General features: G+C 35.3%; 1 protein-coding gene across 1 annotated transcript in view; it reads left to right on the forward strand.

Annotated features, from left to right (window-relative positions):
* Positions 1-6557: 6557 nt before the first annotated feature.
* The window catches only part of WDR36 (WD repeat domain 36), a 37215-nt gene continuing 20587 nt past the window's right edge, over positions 6558-23185 (forward strand). Inside the window, exons 1-12 of the mRNA XM_012754580.2 lie at positions 6558-6818; positions 9120-9147; positions 10683-10783; positions 12302-12419; positions 13561-13693; positions 15516-15570; positions 16996-17128; positions 17375-17550; positions 17894-18014; positions 18501-18566; positions 20037-20123; positions 20882-21027. Of these exons, the coding sequence (XP_012610034.2) occupies positions 6657-6818; positions 9120-9147; positions 10683-10783; positions 12302-12419; positions 13561-13693; positions 15516-15570; positions 16996-17128; positions 17375-17550; positions 17894-18014; positions 18501-18566; positions 20037-20123; positions 20882-21027 (1326 nt within the window). The 5' untranslated portion in view covers positions 6558-6656. The remainder of the gene's footprint in view (positions 6819-9119; positions 9148-10682; positions 10784-12301; positions 12420-13560; positions 13694-15515; positions 15571-16995; positions 17129-17374; positions 17551-17893; positions 18015-18500; positions 18567-20036; positions 20124-20881; positions 21028-23185) is intronic.

Below are 23185 nucleotides of genomic sequence, written 5' to 3' on the forward strand. Positions count from 1 at the left end.
TCTTCTGCCTTGTAAGGATACTTAGTGCCATATATGAGGAACAGGTCTTCACCAGACACCAAGCCTGCTGGCATGTTGGTCTTGGACTTCACAGCCTTCAGAACCATGAGAAATAAGTTTCTGTTGTTTATAAATTTCCCAGTCTCAGGTATTTTGTTATAGCAGCACAAACATATGAAGACACCTCCTATAAACAACTCTAATGTCAATAGATTGTGGCCTTGACAATTACAGTTGGGGATGCCACTTTTCAAGACTGTGTTCATGGATGCACTATTTTATACCCCTTGCACCCTCCCCATCTCCTCTCCCTTCTGCTAGCTATTCTTCTTATGGGGAAGAGGGTGGCAGGGGATTTCAAATTGTATCAAGGATTAATTTAGATTGTGTTTGAAGCAGATGTCTTGGATATAAGAATTTGTGGAATAATTTGGAGTAAATCAAAGGGATGTGGAATTTGAGGACGAGTTGGTGATATCTTATGAGTGCAGCCAATTTCTTATCCTGGTACAATGTCTAACACATAGTGAATTCTTAATAAATATGCTGAGCAAATGAATTAATTAATTCAAATGAAACTGAAGGTCAAATATCTGTTTTCCAAGAATAAACTCTTCCTTAAATGGCATAATGAGTCAGAAACTGAATTGGCAGCAGCAACTATCAGATAAACTGTCTGATGTCTGCCACCTGCTTTCTCCCCTTGTTACTTCTGGAGGTATGCAAAAGAAAAATTATCATATGCCAAAATTAATCAGTGTTGTTGCAGTCTGTCACTATTCCCCACAGTCTTTTTTTCTCACACCATTCTTCCTCCTCCCCTCCCCCCCAAAAATGCAAAATAAAAATTAAACTTGCATTTATTCAAGCATCAAACATCCAGTGAGCCTTTATTCTGTATCATTCCTGGGCACACAGCTGAGCACATGAATAATTTGGAAATCTTCAATTCATACCAGAGGACATTTACCACTTGTGAGCCTTGTCGTCCAGTACTCACTTTCTGTAATCCAGTCAGTTTTAATACTTCCATGAAAAAAAAAAAACTAGGTTTTTAAAATGCATTTTTATACACCAACTTTCACACCTTTCTCCAGAATTCACATAGACTTTTGCTAGATTATGATGAGATGAAAAACAAGTACCAGGTCCCATTGGCTTGCAACAACAGTTAATTCTCACTCACATTACAAATCGGCATCTCTAGGTCAGTTCTAGGGCTTGTCTACAGACCTCATTCCAGGACCCAGGTTGAAAAAGTGGCCCCTATCTGATATATGCCTTTCTCTTGTGGCAGAAGAAAAGAGCAAGAGAGTTGGCAGAAACATGCAATAACTGCTCAAGCTTTTCCGGGGACATTGTGAACTGATGTTTTCTCACATGCACTAACCAAAGCAAGTCAGATGCTTCCTACTCCTGCCTCATCATGAAGGACTTACTACAAGTCTTGGGCAAAGGACAGAGATATAAATCTTCTTATAGGAGGGAGCATAAATATCATGAATGCTACAGTAAACAACGGATTACTCTGGGAGGGAACATTACTGATATTAAAAAGAGAGCATTTCCCATTTGTAGTGTTTTATTACTTAAATGTAGCTTTTTTGTTAAACATCTATTGAGCACTTCTTTTCTTCTAGGTACTGTTCTGGGTACTCATTATGTATTAATGAACAAAACACAAAATAATCTCTATCTTCATGGGGCTTACCCACTAAAATATTGAAATAAAATAAACCTAATAAATTAACTTAATAGTATGATGAGATTTTTTTCTTCTCTCTTTTTGAACTTGAACAAATATTTACAAATAATTAGAATCTTGTTTATTTTCAAGTCATACCTCAAATAGGGTTAGAAATGTGCACTGCTATTAGAAACCTGGGATGAAAATGAAAGTACAAGTACAATATGTAAAACACCAAATAAGCTATCACTCTGTTAGCATCTGCTCCTTAATTATCTGAGCATCCCAAGTGTTCAGGACTCTTTTTTGTGCCAAGTATCACAAAATAAATCATTGGGATGCCAAAAAAGTTTTCATAAATGAAAACCATATGGAAATAAAACACTAAGAGCTTATTCTGTATGTTGAACTTCAGTTCTGGTGAGGTCACCATTGTTTTAGTTCACATTCACACACTCAGAGATTGTTCCCAAACCTTCATCATGGTAGGGCAGCTGGCGGCTACCCTAGGGGGTGGAGCTTCCAACTCCCACTGTACCAGAATCAGTCTTCTTCAGCATTCCAAAGCACTTAGCTCTAATCAACTGTCCAGATTCCCCTTTCTACTTGTATGAGCTTCTCTTTTGAGCTCTTAACTATCTGCTTTTGACAGCACATCTCAAGAAGTATTTACGTAATCCAAGGGTCCAAATAACATTTAATATGTATCTCTTTTTTCCCCAGGAGGCATCTGCATCCATCCAAGTTGCCAAAGTAACCTCTTCCCTCCCCCAAGTAATCAGTTCTACTCCACAGGGAGTCTATGTGTGTTCCCCTCTGTCACTTTTAAAATGTCCCATTGTAGTGACAAGAACAGTTGTCCAAAGCAGTCAAGATCACACTGGCCTTTCCACTGCATTACTGAACTAGTCCAATCAGCTTTTTTTTAAAATCATAATAATAAAATCCTGCTCCAAAGGATACCAGTTGTCTTCTGTACAGATCCACACCATAATCACCAGTTACAGAGAAAACACTGGCCTAGACAAATTAAGTGATACGTCCTAGGTCAAATGGTAGATAAAGGACAATATCTAGTTTGGTACGATTTTCTTTCTATTACACTACACTGTCTTTTTCATTTGATTCAAATGCCTATTTCTTATAACTACATCTGTGTTTCTGAGGATCTCCCATTTGGCAGGATATGAGGCAAAGCCAGTCCCTAAAGTTCTCCCTGGCTGATCTCATAATCACCACCATATATATCCTCTGGCACCCACTTGGGCCATGCTGATGTGCTGGTGTGGCACACCACAGAAGTGCAGTCTGCTACCCAGTCATCTATCAATTTATTTACTTTGTTCTGAGACTGGCAATCGCCTACAAGGAAGATCATTCCTCTACCCTATCCTCTGCCCTCTGAGAAGTCTATTTGCTAATGTAAGGATCTTTACTTACCAGGATATTCCCTGCATATATCCTACATTCATAAGACGGTCAGTAAGAATCACAACATGACACAGTTGTCTACATTTCTGTTAATGGGAGTGTCTGCAAATGCAAACATAATGCAGATTTTTGCATCTTATGTACTCTCTTTCCTACTAAAAATGACTCAGAATTTTTTAATATATTTCAAAGAATATATGGAAATATATTAATCATTCTTTGAGATGAGTGTTCTGAAGTAGCCAAGTATTCCCTAACTCAGAACAGTGGCTTTGATAAATATAAAATATCTTCTTATTTGTTTTGCTATTTATTTCCTTAAATTTCAATTTGGGTTTTCCTATGGTCTTGGTATACAGTCTGTCTATAGTAAATTGTAAATAGTTGGAATTTGGCTCTTGATCCAAAGTAAGTCTATCATTATTGTTCTATTGTTTTTAACTGCAGAGTTTGAAATAGTTGCAATAACTGTCATAAAACCATCTTTGGTCTGTTAATATCTTCCTATATGTTTATTCATGCTCAATCCTGTTCCAAAGAAGAAGGTAACTAGAATAATAATATATCTCATTTCTTTATATTTTGCTGAGAAACTCTCCTAAAATATCTTTGAACTGAGAACCAAAGCATTTTGTTGAACCTACTTATTAGGTCAAAGGTTAGAACGGGTGTGCCATTCTAATTATTCAAAATAGCAAGTGCCAAATTTGACTGATTAATTATCATTTGACACAATCAATTTTCCTCAATTCTTTGCAAGGTGCAATATCCACTTACAGCTTTTCAAGTATGGTAATAATGAAAAGACTGTCACCATAAATACAATAATGTAAATCGACATTAAGTATTTCAATTTCATGATACATCACAAGCTCCAATAAATTAAAACACAGAAAAATGAGCAATTTAGAATTGAAATATTATGATAATCCAAATTCTAATTTAATTACTTTAAGTGATAATTATAATTACCACCCTGATTGGGACTATACCTTACCCCCAATTTTAGACATTATATTATTATTATTCAATATGTCTTTCTCTCAAAACTGGCAGAAAGAAAAACAAGCAGAAGGTTGTTTAGGTGGTCATTGTGGAAGAACCTTAAAAATGCAATATTCTATTCCAATAGAGATGCATTTTTATTTAGATTAAAATATATAGCTAACAATGCTTGATATTTTCCCTGTAGTTTCTCTAAGCCTACAGTTTAAATTTATTTAATAACCAATTAATTGCCAGCAAATGAAGGCTAACATTGCAAGTAAAATTTGGGAGATATGCATATTTTTGCAATAATAGGTAGTGATGTTTGCTGGTACTATGAGTCAGAATTCAACATCACATATGCAAAATAAAATAATGTCCCATTCTCAACTATGTGTTTGGTGTGACAAAGAATCCCAACTGCAGAGTTCCTTGCTATGTGAACCACACCATAAGACTGCTTGAGTATCCTCACAACACGGCAGTTGACCTTCCTGAAAACAAGTAACCCAACAGGGAGCAAGTCAGAATCTTCAGTGTCTTTTCTAATCTAGCCTGCTTACATAGGTCAACTCTATTCAGTGTGAAAGAAGACTACACAAAGGCATGAGTACCAGGAGGCAAGAATCACTAAGGGCTATCACAGTACACAAAGTCAGTAACAAAAAAGAAATTGTATTACATAAAGTACTCAGAAACAGTCATATTTAACCCTTTTTTAAAAAAAAAGTTCAAAATCACAACATGATATAACTATATATTTTATTTATCTAAATATTGTGAAGTCCTAATTTATTGAACTGAATTGAAAATGATCATTTGTCAATAATGTACTATATCTACCACAGCATCCTAGACCCTAGTCCTCCACTTTTAAAATTCTAACTTGATACTAATGTCGTTGGGGGTATCTCTAATTAAAAGGGTAATAGCTATTTCCCTTCCTCCTATCACGTATTTACACACTTTGCTGGCAGCTGAATAGTCAGTAACTCAGGTAAGCAAATGGTGGGGAGAAATGAACTCTGGCCAACTGGTGAAAATGGAAAACTGAAAAGCAGGCCACAACATTCTCTCTTCAAAAGATCACAACACAACAGTAATATGCATATCTATTGCTACCATACTATTAGATTTTCCATGACTGTTCTAATTTTTAAACTTTTATCACATTGTCCAGTTGTAGGTCAAAGAACATAGATCTAATTGTCAGACAGGCTTAAATTTAAACTGCTATACTACCATTATTTAAGTGACAGTAAGATAACCTCTGGGAACCTCAGGTTTCTCATCTAAATGTGAAACCACACCCATCATGTGGCCCAATGTTTGGTCTTAAAATCATAAATGCTGAATGCATATTTCTCCCATCTTCCAGTTGCCTTTCAGTGACCCGCCTTTCTTCTTTTCTAAACCTTGTGCTGGTCTGCATTTTGGCACTAAATAAGTTGGGAACTTTTGGGTAATCACAGCCCCAATGAACCAGTTTTTTCATTTATAAAACAGCAATATAGTCTTTACTCTAAATACCTCACAAGATTATTTTGAGGATTACATTAAGATAATGGGTGCCATTGGCTTTGTACACTGTAAACTCTTGGTTAGGAAACTTTTTTTATTTTTTCCCCAAACTGCCAATATGCCCAAAAGTATTTATTTCTGATTACAAAAGTAACATCTGCATTATATGCAATTTAGAAAGCTCTAAAAAATACATCTAATATTAAAATCGTTAGTTTATATTTCTATAACTCAGAGGTAAAAAATTACTAGTCTGTTAATATTCTAGTCTATTTTACTATAAACGAACTCAGTAAAAAAACAAAAAAAATATTTTTTGTTAAAAAAAATTTCAGTCTTCTGCCAAAGCATAAGTATAGTATTATGAGTATAGTATTCTGAATTCTAACATATCCATTCCTCAGCTTCAACAATTATCAAGCTCGGTTCATGTAAACCCCATCCTCCACCCCCAATTATCTTGACGGCAATTCCCAGACAGCACAATATTTCATCTGTAAATTTGTCAGTATGTATCTCCAAAAGATAAGGATCTTTAAAAAACAATAATACTATCACATATAAAAAGTTAACCATAATTCCTCAATATTATCAGATAATCCAGTGTTCAAATTTTCTCAATATCTCATGTTCTTATACACTTTTAACTAATCCCACGTTTAACCCATTTCCATCTATGTTAAGACGTTGGTCTCCCCTCCACTTTCCTAAATATGGCTCTTCCTCGTTGCTCCAATACAGTCCTGCCTAAGAGGGACTAGTTTCCTCCAGCACCAAGAGGGGGAAAACACCGCAAGACAATGAGACTGTGGCCTACGGAACTGAAGTTTCGTCTCCTCTGCGAGCTCCAGAGGGAGCCCTTTATCTATTGCACGAAGGTCAGTCTCCGTAGATGCGATTGGCAGCGGGCGCCGGAAGCGCTCTTGAGTCTCCGGCTCCGACAAGGATTGTTACACGAGACGTGCGGAAGGGGTTGGGTACGTGGTTTTCTTTAGGACCCAAACGGAGAGGAACTACGACCGCTGCGGAGATGGAACCCAGCTCCGAAAGCCGCACGTCCAGCACGCTGTTTGCGGGGTTCCGGGCCCTGGGGCTTTTTAGCAACGACATTCCACACGTGGTGCGGTACAACACGCTTAAGCGCCGGTTCTATGTGACGACCTGCGTGGGCAAGAGTTTCCATACCTATGACGTGAGTGACTTCTTCCTTTGCCCGCTTCCCGGGAATCACCCCTCCCAGCCCCGCAACTCTGTCCCGGGGATTCTCCCTTTATGTGCCCACCTACGAAGTGCTTCCCTTTTTGCCCTTCTCTTCCTTAGCTCTTCCCTTCTTATTTCGCCATTTCCATCACATACACGTGTTGATTTACTTAGCCCTTGCAGTCTACCTGCGGCGAGTTTCAGAGACAGCCTGGCTAAGGGAAAGCTACTAGAGAACATCTCAGTTCTATAGCAATGGATTTGTTCAGTAGATGTTTATTAACCTTCTCTTGAAGGTGTAAACATGATTAAGACAAGCTTCTATTCCCTTGCATTCTTAATGAGAGAGACTTGCAAGCCATTTTATTGTTTAATTTGCAGCACAAGTTGAGTTAGAAATTCACACTAAAATACATTAGGAGAACTGGACAGGGTGAAATTAATTATGATTTAGGAGAGTCTTCACATCTGATAGCAATCCAATTTCCCTAAACTTTCCCTTAGCATCTATTTTCAACCAACATTGAGTGTCACTTGCTTTAAGCCTTGCAGCAGTTTCTTTGCGAGGTAGTTGTCATTATCATGTAGCACCTTTATATAAACTAGAAAAGTCTCAGAAAAATTAAGGTACTTGTCAAGGCCCTTCTGCTTATTGGTGATTATTTTTCTCCTTTAAGAACTCATCAGTCACTGAAGTAGTCTTTTGGTGTTTACTGGTTTATTTTGTCTTCTCTACAAGAATGTAAGCTTTATGAGAGCAGAAACTTTGAGGATGATAATACCCAGTGTTAAGTACTTTTTTTTTTCCTGGAAAACATGCTATAGAGTTGTCTTCCTTGTAGGACTGTGATTATTAAATGGGTTATTAGCAAGAAGAGCTGGGAATTGGGAGGCAGTTGAGTTAGTGGAAGAGCAAAGTGAGGGCAGGTTGAAGGTGAAGAGCAATTGGATTTCTGGAAGCCATGGTTGGTAATGGAGAAAGGGTGGGTTAGAATGACACCATCAGTCATGTGGGAGTATTTATTGTTACCTTTCTCTGCTGACTTTTGCTGGTTAACATTTCCTCTTTGAAATCGAACTTTTTAAAGTGTCTCTCTTAAAGAGCTCTTGAAATCTGTGATACAATGTCTTTCCTGACACTGTTATACACACATGTTTTTCTCTATGTTCTCCTTTCAAAGAAACCCTTTGATTAGAGTAACACATTTGTACATTTTATAAAAATGTAACACTTTATTGATCTGTGCATTGAAATTTTCATATTAAAGATGGTTTATAAGGTCCCCTCCAGTTCTAACAGTGGTGATGTTTTTTAAAAAAATTTAATCATAATATTATGGCATGTAAATGTTTATTGCCCCAGGACTGTACACTGCTCAGACCAACCAATGCATTGGGTGTGACCTCTGAAACTTAAAATAACTTGGGAATAAAGAGCCCAAGTCACTAATTTGGTCTACAAGTGCTGTATCCCTTGGCTGTGGTTATATTTACTGTCCTCAGTCAGACATCTACAGATTACCTTTTTCTACAGGGGAAACTAGACAATTTGTGAATAGGAGGTGGCGGTAGTGGTGGTAGCATCCAATGCTTATTGTTGACTGGCACCATTCTAACTGTTTTACACAAATTAACTCATTGAATCCTCATAAACAATCCAATAAAGTAGGTAAAGTACTAGGCTATTTTAGTCCCTATTTTACATATGAAGAATTTCAGTCACAGGGAGGTTAAGTAACTTTCCCAGGGTCACACAGCTGGATCAATAACCATAGATTGGGGCCAACAAATTACAGTCTGCTATCCACCGTAGCCCACTGTTTGTTTTTGTATAATCCATGAGTTAGGGACGGTTTTGATGTTTTTTGTTATAAATGGTTGGGAAAAAAAATCACATACTATTTCATGACATATGGAAATTATGTGAAAATCAAATTTCAGTTTCCATAGATAAAAGTTTATTGGAATACAGCCATACATTTGTTTATGTATTATATGTAGCTACTTTCATGCTATAGTGGCAGAGTTAAGTAGTTGTAACAGAGACCACATGGCCTGCAAAGCCTAAAATATCTATTGTTTGGCCCATTACAGAAAATGTTTGCCTACCCCTTCTGTCACCACTCTTGGTGAGACAGTCAAAAATTGAAGCTTTCCTAATAATGGAAATTAGGATCAGTAAAAGGACAGCATAGCAAATTTATGCATTAGGTTATATCTTAAAATCTTGAGGTATTATTATAATTGTTTTTATTAGTGAAAATATGTTTACCCATTTTTTTTTTTTAAACAGGTTCAGAAACTTAGACTGGTTGCAGTAAGTAAGTGTGGACTTTATTCTTAATTTATGCATGTTTAGTATTTTTGAAAAAATTTTTTTATTTTGACATAAATTTGAGACTTACAGAACATATAAGGAATCTGGTATATATGTCTGATTAACTTATATAGCTAAAAAACACACACAAAAAAGTCCAGGACAGGATCATGTTTTGCTTTCAGTTGTCATGTTTCTTTTATTTTCTTTAATCTGAAATAGTTCTTACTTTCTTGAGTTTCATGACATTGACATTTTTGAAGAGGACAGACTAGTTTAGAATGTCTTCCAGTTTGAATCAGTTATTGATATGATGGTTGCCAAATCCAGGTTGACTGTCCCTAATATGGAAATTTGAAATCCAAAATGCTTCAAAATCTGAAACTGTTTGAGAGTCAACTTGATAATCAAAGGAAATGCTCATTGGGACGTTTCAAATTTCAGATTTTTGGAATAGGGATATTCAGCTGGTTATATGATTATTCCAAAATCTGAAACACTTCTGGTCTCAAGCATTTTGTGTAAGGGATGCTCAGCCTGTAGTGATATTCTTTCCTTCTAATGTAAGGAAAAGTTTTCCCTTTTCTCACATTTTGGGTTTTTCCCCCAATTGGAAGGCTTATTTATTTTTTTGAAAACTGTTTTAATGGAATAAAGTGCATCTCAGGGTTGAGAAGTACTAGTTTCACCATCAAATATCCTTGTGAGAGAAACAGGAGATCTATAAGGAATCTAGTGCGTATGTCTGATAAACTTTTTAAAAAAGATTAGAAGGCAGAAGAAAGATACTGTAACCTAAGTTGAATACAGAAGTCAATGATAAACCTATAAAATAGTATTATGAAAACAATCCCATTATGGAATATGCAGCAGGAAAAATACTTAAGACACTCCTATTAATCCTCCTGCTCCCAAAAGAAGAAATAAAAAGAAAGGGGCAGTGTGACTATGATACTGACAGAAGAATCAAGAAATCATGTCATATGAGACATGGCTAGAAGGGATAAGCATATTTGCCTTGAAGAAGACTGAGTGGAAACCATATTTTCTTTAAATGTTTTAAGGGTAGGTATATAGAATATTATATGTAGTTTTCTGGGTTGGTCCAAAGAATAGAATTAGAGATTTAGGTTTTGATTTACTTTTGAAATTTTTCTGGAGTTAGTGAACTTGGTATTCTTGAAAGTGTTCACATAAAGGCTGGAGACTATCTGCCAGAGTTTTGTGTATTAAGTGACAAGTTTTTTTTTTTTTTTTCAAATAACCTCAGAAAGCTTCAGTTCTTTATGTTTTTATGTCTTCAAATCCACACATGTATTTTCTTAGGACAGGTCAAGGTAATTTCATATTCTTAGTTTGATCTTATTAGATATCTAAATAATATCAAAATTTTATACTCTGATTCTCAACTTTTATTTTTATTTAAATGTATATGTATATTAAAATTGTAGCTGTGAAAAGTGTTTTATATATGTATGTATTTCAGATTTCTCTTTGTTCTAAGATCTAAAAAAATTCTTCTTTTATATTTTCTCCTAGGTAATTCTGTTCCACAGGATATCTGCTGTATGGCTGCTGATAGCAGGCTAGTCTTTGCTGCTTATGGGAATGTTTTCTCTGCATTTGCCCGTAATAAAGAGGTTTGTATCACTGAACTATTTTAACTTGTTTTCTGCAGTCAGTAGTTGTTTGTCATGATAGTGGAAGGAACTTTAATGTTGCCGTTCTTTATCTGGGACAGTCTGGAAATTTACAGTATTTTTTTTCTAATGTATATTCAGTTTTCTGGAAGAGGAAGAATTCTAGAGGAAGAGAAATTTTCAGAATTCATCAAATTCTGAAAAAGTTAAAACTGGTGCTTTACTTCAGTTTTCTTGACCATAGACGAATGCTAGGATTACTTGGGCAGCTTCTTCAAAATTTTTATGCCCAGTCAGGTCCCATATTGGGAGTTTGCTCTTTTGTATATTTGGTGAGATAAGGCTTAGTTATGTGTATTTTGAAAATGCTTTCCTAGGAAGTTCATATTTATATCACTGCTTTATGTGGATTGGCTTCTTCATTATGTACAACTCAGCCTATAACTCTTTTTCTAAAAACCAGCTGCTTTTCCCTATGCAGAGAAAGCTAGAGTCTGTCTTTTCTCCACTGCTGAGGGAGGAGCTTTTTTGCTGTAAATCTACCAGTTCTTTTCTAAGTTTGTCCTGGGACAACTAACTTGAGAGATGACCTGCTCTAGTGGTCTAGAGTGAAAGGGAAAGTGGAAATGGGTATGCCTAGATAACCAAATGATAGTATCACTGCACTTGTTGGGGACTTCGCCTGAGGTTTCTTTCCACAGTCCTTCATCACTGGCTGTGGCAGAGGAAGATAACTTACCTGTGGAGTTCTTTAATGGAAGTTGTTTGGATTTTTAGAGAGTCAGGGAAAATGTTGTCTGTTTTTTGTATCATTCTTTGTAGTTTTCCCTGGGAAACATATGTGGTTCAGATAAAAAGAGTTTATAAGGAAACTATGCACAGGTGTAGTCAGGGTTAAGGGGATGAAGTAGAGGTGGGGAGGCATCAGAGACTATCAGCTGTGGGAAGTTGTTACTACCATAGGGCCAAAAGGTCAAGGAAAAGTAATAGTATTACCCTGATGAGAACTGAAACCATGGAGAAGGAAGCATAGTTAGGGAGGGGATCAGCTACTGTAAGGGCACAGGTCTCTCTGTCAAAGCAGAAAGGTATGGAGAAAAAGTACCCTATATCCCCCTTTCCCATCTCATCTGAAAGCCAGCTAGATCTGTAGAGATCAGCCTTTTTGAACATATCATCTCTCTAGGATGCATGTAGTTGTGTTAGTTGAACTGGATGAGGGACTTAGGTGTATGTGCATGCTCACTCTCTCTAACCTTAGCTGGAAGGTTGAGCCTCAGAAATCTCATTTGTGTTTTATTAGTCCATGGTTTATTTACTTGTTGAACTGATTGAGGGAGCAGATAAGCATGCCTGGTTCCCTTGCTATTTATGTGTTCATCTAACCTTAGATAATCAAAAGTTGGGCTGCATTCCTTAACATAAGCATCTTCAGGATTAGCATTTTTTTTTTTGATAATATGAATACTGTTAACATGATGACTTAGTAATATGAACTTCTTTTAAACTTTGTTGTAGATAGTACGTACCTTTAAGGGTCATAAGGCAGAAATCCATCTTTTACAACCATTTGGGGATCATGTTATCTCTGTTGATGCTGACAGCATTCTCATTATTTGGCACATATATTCAGAAGGTAAGAATTAACTAATTTATTTGCTTTATCCTGGGATAATTTGTTGTAGTTAAAATCAAAAGTCTGTGTAAACATAACTCCTATACCAGAGGTTTTACATGTAAACAGTAAAAAAATATGTATAGGAAAAAGATTCTATGTAAGAAAGATATAAGCAATTTTAGCTAGTTAACTATAGTAGAGTGGGTTTATTGTGAATTAAATCTTTTTAAGTTCTTTAATCTTTCTATATTATTAGCTTATATTACCTCTTGATTATCTCATTGTTCAATGCAATATGTTTATTTTTAGTAAATATCCTAAAGATTACCTTTCTGGGAGTTATTCCAAGTTCTTATTTAAATTAGTAACCCTTTGTTTTGTCTTTGCTCAAGGAGAGAGAACAGAATTCCAAAGTATTCCTCGTACAGATGGATGTTAAAAGACCTTTTAGAAGGTTACAGGATTTGGTTCTTTTAGTCACCAGGCTCTTTCTTAATGGTGATGGCTCAGCTTTTTTACTGTTGTTAGAGCAACACATTGAACAGTGTCTTCAGGGAGCTGTTTATAATGACTTTAAGTAAAACTTCTGGTTACAGATAGAAGCAAGGATCTTTTAAAATAGCATTCAAAGTAAAGTTTTTGTAATTTTCACTTATGTCTATGCTTCCTAAACTGAGGTACACCCACCCCTGTAAGTATGTACCAATGAACCAGATAGTATGTGAACCTAAAAATTAAATGAAGTGTGTCTTCTTTGATATCAAATTTATTAGAAAATTTAATGAAAAATTGTTTTAATCATGGGTGAACTGTGAAGTAAAGAACAAAATTCAAACACAGGAATTTTAATCATAACCTAAGATTTCAAAGAATCTTTTACAGCAAGTGACTACTGGCTATGCCACCCCCTACTCCACAGGGTTGTAAGTTCCTTTTCTCTCCTCTATTAGAGGTGTTTCTATGGAAATAGGAGAGAAGCACTGTTAAAATTATTTCACCAAGGTTTGTCTCATTTTTTCCATTTTTTGAGTGGCCTCTTGAGCTTTCTACATATTTGAAATCTTTGATATGATAGACTTACTTTAAGTGATAAATATATGGATATATGAAACATTTTTAACTATTTTATAAAAAATAATTATAACCTTTATTTTTGTAGAAGAATACCTGCAATTGACTTTTGATAAATCAGTATTTAAAATTTCTGCAATTTTGCATCCAAGTACCTACTTGAATAAAATACTTCTGGGCAGTGAACAAGGAAGCCTGCAGTTGTGGAATGTAAAATCCAAGTAAGCACTTTATTTAGAAAATAACATAGTTCTTACCTTATTCTCATGTGCTGCTTCCTAATGTGTACTTACATCTCTCAATTCTCCCTGCTCTTATATATTTGGAAGGTTGTCTATAAATAGAATTGTCCCTCAATATCTGTGGATTCCACATCCAAGGATTCAACCAACCTCAGATCAAAAATATTTGAGTAAAAATAAATAAATACATAAAACTCATAGAACAGTAAAAAAAATACAAATTTTAAAAGACTACAACTATTTCTATAATAGTTTGCATTGTATTAGGTATTTATAAGTAATCTGGAGATGATTTAAAGTATTATTATATGGGAGGACATGCCTAGCTTATATGCAAATATTATACATCTTATGGAAGAGATTTGAGCATCTGCAGATTTTGGTTTCTGTGTGGGTGTGGGGAGCAGTGGGGATGTCCTGGAACCAACCCCTCACAGATCCCAAGGGATGTCTTTGTGCTTGTTTTTGGAGTTGTTGCTGATAGCAGGCATCACATATGTGAAAGCAAGTCTGTGGTCCTGACACAATTAGGCTGCTTCATAAGTGCTCACTGAAAATTATGTGCTAATGGCCAAGTAATTGTAAAGAAGCCATACACCTGTAGGGAAGGCTCTAATAAAATAGTATAAATTCCATTAAAAAATAATTATTACTTGATTGTTACTGGGCAGCTTCTAGTTTTCAATAAAGGAGGTGAGAAAAGCCAAAGCAAATCAGTTTTATTTTAGTGCTAGCATTTAGAAATTATTTTCAGGGTAAAAGTACTTCCATCATCAACCACAGATATGATGATTATTTACTATGATATTGGTATAGTTGGAGGACTATATAAATGGTTTTGCATACTTCTACCTATTATTTGAACATTCATTGAGAGAAAATGGTGACAGCTCAGGTTTCCTTGTGTAGCATTAAAAAAAGCAAACAAAAATATTTGACCATTCAAATAGTCCTTTCTAAAACCTTTATAAATTTGAGAGGAAAAATGAGATTATTAAAGGTTTAATCATTCATGACTCGATTCTGAAATTGAGAGCAGCATCATTGTCATGTAACAGTCATATAATATGCAAGTAATACTGTAGTTCAAATGCATTCCCTTTAGTGATGATGTTTCTAGAAACACATTGCAGTGAAAAATGAGATCTACCTGTATCTTAAGATTTTTTTTAATATAGTCTATAATATAAAGTGGTTTTTACTCATATATTTTTTTCTACTTGAACATTTAATTTCTTTTTTTTTTTTTTTTGAGACAGAGTCTCGCTTTGTTGCCCAGGCTAGAGTGAGTGCCGTGGCGTCAGCCTCGCTCACAGCAACCTCAAACTCCTGGGCTCAAGCGATCCTTCTGTCTCAGCCTCCCGAGTAGCTGGGACTACAGGCATGCGCCACCATGCCCGGCTAATTTTTTCTATATATATTAGTTGGCCAATTAGTTTCTTTCTATTTATAGTAGAGACGGGGTCTCGCTCTTGCTCAGGCTGGTTTCGAACTCCTGACCTCGAGCAATCCGCCCGCCTCGGCCTCCCAGAGAGCTAGGATTACAGGCGTGAGCCACCGCGCCCGGCCTGAACATTTAATTTCTGAACGAGGTGATATAGCATAGTAGTTAGCTTGAGATCTAGAATATGTATGGACAGTATTATTAATACTAGCCATGTGACCTGAGCTTAATTACAACAGTGCATGGCAGAGTAAGAACTTAATGAATACCACCTATTATTATTTCAGTTGTTAATATGTAGTTGATTTTGTTTCCTCCCCCCAAAAAGCACTTTCAATTATTTTTTTCTTCTTGTAGTAAACTTCTATATACATTTCCAGGATGGAAAGTTGGAGTAACAGCTCTTCAGCAGGTTAGTACTTTTTCTGATAAGCTAGAGAAGAAACAAAGGTAGTAGTAAGATCTTTTAGTTTCAGGAATCAATCATATTTTTAGACCTAAAGATGATACATAGCTTTATTTATGATATAATTCTTACTTTGAGGAAATAGTGTTTTGGAAATATAATTGAAAATAGGCAATAATGCCTTTGCTTATAAATGTTTGTGGAATCCTTTGTGCTTGGAATAAGGCTCTAAACCTGTGGTTGTTTTGGATCCTTGTTTACTGATCATTTTGGAAGCATATGTAGTCCAGTGCCCTGTGTAGTATGGAAATGAGCAAATCACCAATGCCAAGAGAGATTGTAGGTCATACAGAGAAATTTATCAGGACATTGAGATTTATGGTTTGAAATAATTGAGACAGAAATCCTAATGTTCTGTTCAATAGTGGTCTCTTCAAGAAATAATTACTTTTTGTTTTTGAGTCTGCAGGATAAGTATATATGAATGAATATCTGTCTGCAGATATTCGTTCATCTGTCTGCAGATATAATAGAATCTTGTATTTCTGTTAGCCACATACATAGCCAGTATACCTTTTTAAAATATCCATTGTCTATACTTGCCCAATTTATATACATTCCTCATCCTCTTTCACTGCCATCAGTCTTGCTCCTCTTTCACCTACCCTGCAGACTCCAAAGGTATCAGATGATTAGGTCCCTGGAGGACAAAGGATCATATTTGTTTTAGTATCTCCAGCTTCTACACAGGGTTTCATGCAGAAACCCTGCATGAAGGCACTTGATGGCAAATAAATAAAATGTTCAGCCTGATTCCATTCTATGATATCTACCATTGATTTGTGCTCAAATAGAGAAACTCAGAGCCTGTTGTAAGACCATAGTATTATAGATCATTATAAGACCATTGTAATCATAGAATATTAGAGCTGGAACAGGCTAATTATAAAAGTTTTTTTGCCTTTTAGCATGTTTTATAAGTTTTTCCTGTTTTCTTTGGGCAAACAGTTCTCCCTTTGTAGTTGGCTACATACATGTTGCCATGCATATGACAAGTCTTTATGTGTTTTCTAGGAGTTGTTTCTTTTTCTTTTTCTATCCAGTCACTGTTCTGTAGTGATTTCACACATCAGCTTCCTTTTCTGTTATGGCTGTTTTCTTACCAAGTCAGCTATATTTTGAGGGTGGGGAGGCAATGTTGATTGGCAGAATTGAAGCTGGGAAGTAATTTGGAAAAATCATTACTTGATACTTCCATGCTGAATAACAATTGAGGTATGCCAAAATGGTAATACTTGTTGAGTTTTTTGCCACCTTTACAAAGACGTTTCATTATTTCTTTTAATAACACATAAGTAATGGTGCATATCATCAGAAGTATTAAAGCTATTTCATTGAAGAAAATAAAAGGTTGAGTAATTTAATTTTCAGGCACCAGCTGTGGATGTTGTTGCTGTTGGTCTTATGTCAGGCCAGGTTATCATTCACAACATTAAATTTGATGAGACATTAATGAAGTTCCGTCAAGACTGGGGACCTATTACTTCAATCTCATTCCGCACAGGTAACTTTTATGTATTGATAAGAGCTAAGAATATTTAAAATGCATTACTTTAAAGATCATGGAAATTTTCTTTATTGTCTTATAGTTTAATAGAAATGAATGAAATGCTAGAGTAAAAGGCAAAAAAGTATGAATAGATTATTGATATCTAGTCTTTTCTAACTATGGATTTAAAGGGTAGAAAGAATTACTTAGTTTTTGGTGGGTGGTCTGTGTTTTTCTTAATGTATTTTATTTTAATAACAGATGGTCATCCAGTAATGGCAGCCGGAAGCCCATGTGGCCATATTGGACTCTGGGATCTAGAAGACAAAAAATTAATTAATCAAATTAGAAATGCACACTCTACAGCAATTGCCGGACTGACATTTCTCCATAGAGAACCACTTCTTGTCACAAATGGTGCTGACAACGCTCTCAGGGTATTATGATTATTGCTGTTATCCTCTTCCTGGCTCATCTGATCTACCCTTTAGGTTATTACAAACCTACTTTAACAAATTAGCCTTGAACCTAGAAGATGAAAGGAATTTGGGGTGAGATAGTGGTATAGATAAAACAAAAAGCATAGCAGGTGACATAATTTCTATGAGGTGTGAGTTACAGTTTATTTCTTCCCCTGCCCTCACCCCTGTCCTGTAGCTCCAGGGTCAGTAGCCTAGCAAGCACTATACAATGCCAGTTGATTTATGTAGGAGGTGATTTGACTACCTGCAGATCAGATAGCACATTGTGGAAGAACCTGACCTTTTTATTTTTTGGCAGATATGGATATTTGATGGTCCTACAGGCGAAGGCCGACTTTTGAGATTCAGAATGGGACATAGTGCTCCTCTTACCAGTATCAGATATTATGGACAAAATGGGCAACAGATTCTAAGCGCAAGTGAGTTTCTGCTTCATACTATTAGTTTATATCAGCAAGTATTGGGAGCTGAATGCTCAGTATTAGATTTGGCATTTACACATTATTTTAGATTCAAATATTCCGTTGGGTGACTTAGAAGTTTGGGTAAAACTACTGTGTACTTCAGGAAATACTAAATATGATATAATCTACACTTGATGTGTCTCTATTTACTAATCCTCTGAGGCACAATAGTCAGATTCTGAAAATGTGGCCATTGCCTATTCTAATAACCTGCTGAAAATTATTAGTGCCGTATTTTCATTTTATCCTTTGTTCACACTAAATGATGTTCCATACACACTTGAATATTGTAATGAGGTAGTTGCAATCTGGCTCTCCTTTTAAAGTGCCCCAAACTGCAACTTCAAGCTTTTTATAGAATCTAATTTTGTAAGATCTGTGATCCACAGAGTCTTTAGCTTTGATGAATCTTGATTAAGAATTTTCTGTATATATCAACAGGTCAAGATGGAACTCTTCAGTCATTTTCCACAATACATGAAAAATTCAACAAGAGCTTGGGACATGGTAGGCCATTTGCAAGATAGAAATATTTCTTTTGTGACCAGCAGCTTGTTTTCTAAGATTCTGTGAGACAAGTGGAGGAGGTTTCATCAGTAAATTTTCCCTTTGATGAAATTGAAAAACAAGTGTGAAAGAAGTTTTAAGATTCGTAAAATCAGAGTTGTCATAGAAGTGGTTAAAGTGCTGCTAGAAGGTTATTTTAAAAAGTTAGACATCTTGGGTGGGGTGGTTAAAAACATGTTGCTATCACCCAGAGGCATTGATGACCTCACTTTAGCCATCTGTAGAGTGCAAAATTTTTACTAATAGAATGGAAGGGAGCTTAGAGAAAGTATCAAAGTAAGCAGCATGTAATCTTTGTGGTTTAAAGGGCTCATTTTATTCTTTCTCTTTTCATGGTTTCCTGCCTTTGAAAAATTTTGTTTATTAAAAATGTTTTCAGTTTTATTAATAATTATTCATCTTTTTAAGTGAATATCCTTAGTATTCATGCATGTATATGCTTCCATATGCATTTTAGGATCTTTTTTTTTTTTTTTGAGACAGAGTCTCGCTTTGTTGTCCAGGCTAGAGTGAGTGCCGTGGCGTCAGCCTAGCTCACAGCAACCTCAAACTCCTGGGCTCGAGCGATCCTTCTGCCTCAGCCTCCCGAGTAGCTGGGACTACAGGCATGTGCCACCATGCCCGGCTAATTTTTTATATATATATCAGTTGGCCAATTAATTTCTTTCTATTTATAGTAGAACGGGGTCTCGCTCTTGCTCAGGTTGGTTTTGAACTCCTGACCTTGAGCAATCCGCCCGCCTCGGCCTCCCAGAGAGCTAGGATTACAGGCGTGAGCCACCGCGCCCGGCCAAGGATCATTTTTTGATCAATTTCTAAAATAAGTCCTTGGAATTAAATTAGAGAGATTTGATACCTTTAAGAATCTTCTCATCTAGGAATATAATATATCCTCATTCAAGTTGTTTTTATGTTCTTCAGTGAAGGTTTTTTCAATTTTCCTTAAGTTGGTCCTACATATAAAAGATTATTCAGTGGCATTTTGTATTTTTTTGCTAATAGAATGAATGCAGTCTTTGTTCATTATATTTCAGATTATTGCTACAATGTAGGGAACTTCTTGGGCTTTTTTGTATTGGTTCTTTGACCCCAGTGAAACTATTATTACTTCTAATAATTATTTGATTATTTCATTTGACTTATGTGACTTTGTGACCATCGTATCACCTGCAAATAATATTTCTATCTCCTTTTTTTGATTATTCATACACTGTAATTTATTTTCTTACATAATTACTTACATAAGCTAGCCTTCAGAAACAAATAACAGTGATAACATCTTTGTTTTGCTTCTGTTTACATGGGAGTGTCTTGAACTTTATAGTTACATGACAATAAATACCTTTTCTTTTATATACACTTTCCATTAAGAAGGATTCATAGCTATATTCACCTCTTCCCTTCCCCCAGGATTAATAAATAAAAAGAGAGTCAAGCGGAAAGGACTTCAGAATACCATGTCAGTGAGACTTCCACCCATCACAAAGTTTGCAGCAGGTAACTTCATACTGTGTTTTGAGAAGTTCTGCTTTGTCATTTATTTCCTACTTTTTCTTTATTTTCTCCATTTTAATGTTTTAAATATTAACATTAATCATTCAGAAAGTAAATGCACGTGTATGCTGATTTTGTGTGAAGACTATGAGTTATTTTTTATGTGAACTTAATATCTATTTAATCTCAGACTTTGCTCTTCTCTATAACATATAATAATAAATAAGTTGTTATTAATATAAATTAATAAATAATAATAAGACCCTTTGTAATGTGGCCCCAGTTGCCTTGCACTCCTCCCACCCCTTTCGAAAAAACAATTCGCTTTCTGTCCTCAGTTCAGTTTCTCTTGGGCATGTTGTCTCCCCTCTGAGTCATTTCTGCTTGGTTTACCACTCCTTCCTGGGAGCTGTTTATTACTTTCCCAGCATCTGAGTGGTTTTATAAAACATACTTTATTACTAAATTTCTCCTAATCAAAGTCTCTTGTTAGATATGTTAGCTTAGCTTGATTTAGCCATTCCACAATATATACATAAATCAAAACATGTTTTACACCATAAATACATACAGTTTTTATCAATTTCAAAAAAATAATTTCTTATTAGATTGGAAGCTCTTTGCTATCAGAGATTACCTGTTTGTTTCACCATTGTATTCCTAGTGTCTGATAAGAACGGGGGATATTAGATGCTTACAAATAATAGATGAATAAATGGGAGAATGAATAGCAATTTGATTTATGATTTGAATTGTTTTAGAGGAAGCTCGTGAGAGTGACTGGGATGGTATCATTGCTTGCCATCAAGGTAAGCTATCTTGCTCAACCTGGAATTATCAAAGATCTACAATAGGTGCTTACTTTCTCAAGCCAAAAGAGTTGAAGAAAGATGACATAACTGCAACAGTAAGTGAGCTTGTTTATGAGGATATTTTCTGCTTTAAAACTGTCTGTGGTAATCTTGTTACACGCAAGGTTGCTCATGATAATATTGATTAAAAGAACATAATTTAACATTTTGAAGTTATTCCCTAGTAATAGTAAATTTTCCAGCTTGCAGAGATTTATTTAATTATTTGAGATTGGGTGTGAAGTAATATCTCATTGTGGTTTTGATTTGCATTTCCCCAATGACTTACCACGTCGAGCATCTTTTTATAACTATATATCTTCTGTGGAGAAATGTCTGTTCAAATCCTTGTTCACTTTTTTAATGGGGTAATTTATCTTTTTATTATTGAATAGTTGTGGTAGCAGTTTACATATTCTGAATACAAGTCCCTTATTGGACATAGGATTTGCAGATATTTTCTTGCATTTTGTGAGAATGTCATTTCATTTTCTTGTTGGTATTATTTGGTATTATTGCTTTTGGTATTGTTTTCAACATAAGAGTTTTTAATATTGATGATACCCAATTTATCTAGTTTTGTCTTATATTGCTTCTGTGCTTTGAAAAATCATTACTTAACCCAAGTCCACAACAATTTACTCCTGTGACTTCTTCTAAGAGTTTTATAGTTTTAGCTCTTATACTTAGGTCTGTTATCCTTTCTGAATTAATTTTTGTGTGTAGTGTGACATAGGGGGTCCAACTTCATTCTTTTGCATATGGATATCCAGTTGTTTCAGCACCATTTGTTCTCTTTCTCCATTGAATGGTCTTGGCACCTTTGCAGAAAATTATTTGACTCTGTATATAGGGGTTTATTTCTGGACTCATTCTCTTCTGTCGTTCTGTGTGTCCGTCCTTATACTAGTTCCACACTGTCTTGATTATAGTAGCTTTGTATAAACTTTTGAAATCAGGAAGTATGACTTCAAGTTCATTCTCTTTTCAAGAATGTTTAGATATTCTGATCCTTTGAATTTCCATATGAATTTTAGGATCAACTTGTCAATTACTGCAAAAAAAAAAAGCAGCTAGAATTTTGATAGGGACTGTTTTGATTCTGTAAATCAATTTGAGTATTGCCATCTCTGATCCATGAACATAGGATTTCTTTGCATGTATTTAGATCTTCTTTAATTTATATCAGCAGTGTTTACTGGTTGTCAGTGTATGTCTCATACTTCTTCAGTTAAATTTTTCTTAGTATTTTATTCTTTTCAGTGCTATTTTAAATGGAATTTTTTCTTAATTGTATTTTGGATTGTTCGTTGCTAGTATGTCAAAATATAATTGATTTTTGATGTTGAAGCTTATAACCTTGCTGAACTTCTTAGTTCTAATAGTTTTATAGTGAATGCCTCTGCTTTTGAAAGTGCTTTTTAAAAGTATAAGTCAACATTTGACCCTATTTTACACAAATTATTTTGTAAGTATGTATGCTCCATTCTCCATAGTATGAAAATCTAGTCTTAAGCTTTTATATAATTTTCTAGACCATAAAGATTCTATCTTAAGCTTCTTTAGGGAAGCTTACCTGCACAGTTTTGAGTAATGGTTGTAGTAACAGTGGTAATTTATAAGTGCCCATCAATTCATGAGTGGATTAATAAAATGTGATATATATATATATATATACACACACATACATACATACATATACCATGGAGTACTACTCAGCTTTAAGAAACAGTGGTAATATAGCAGCTCTTGTATATTCCTGGATAGAGCTGGAACCCATTCTACTAAGTGAAGTATCTCAAGAATGGGAAAACAAGCACCACATGTACTTACCAGCAAATTGGTATTAATAGATCAACACCTAAGTGGACATATAGGAATAACATTTATCGGGTGTTGGGTGGGGGGGGGCTGGGTATATACAAACACAGCGAGTAAGATGTGCAAAGTTTGGGAGATGGACATGCTTGAAGGTCTGACTCGAGGGGGGAGGGGAGGAATGGGCAATATATGTAACCTTAACACTTGTACCCCTCTAATACGCTAAAATAAAAAAAATTTTTTTAAAAAATTTACAACTAACATTTTGTGTGTACTCACTTTTTTCAGGCTCTCTGCCTAGCATGTATTATTTCATATTATCTTCACAGTAATCCTATGGACAATAAAACTGAGGCTTAATATAATGAGCAACATGCCTAAGATCAGTAAAGC

This window comes from Microcebus murinus, chromosome 11, assembly GCF_040939455.1.
Source record: "Microcebus murinus isolate Inina chromosome 11, M.murinus_Inina_mat1.0, whole genome shotgun sequence".
Classification (NCBI taxonomy): Eukaryota; Metazoa; Chordata; class Mammalia; order Primates; family Cheirogaleidae; genus Microcebus; species Microcebus murinus.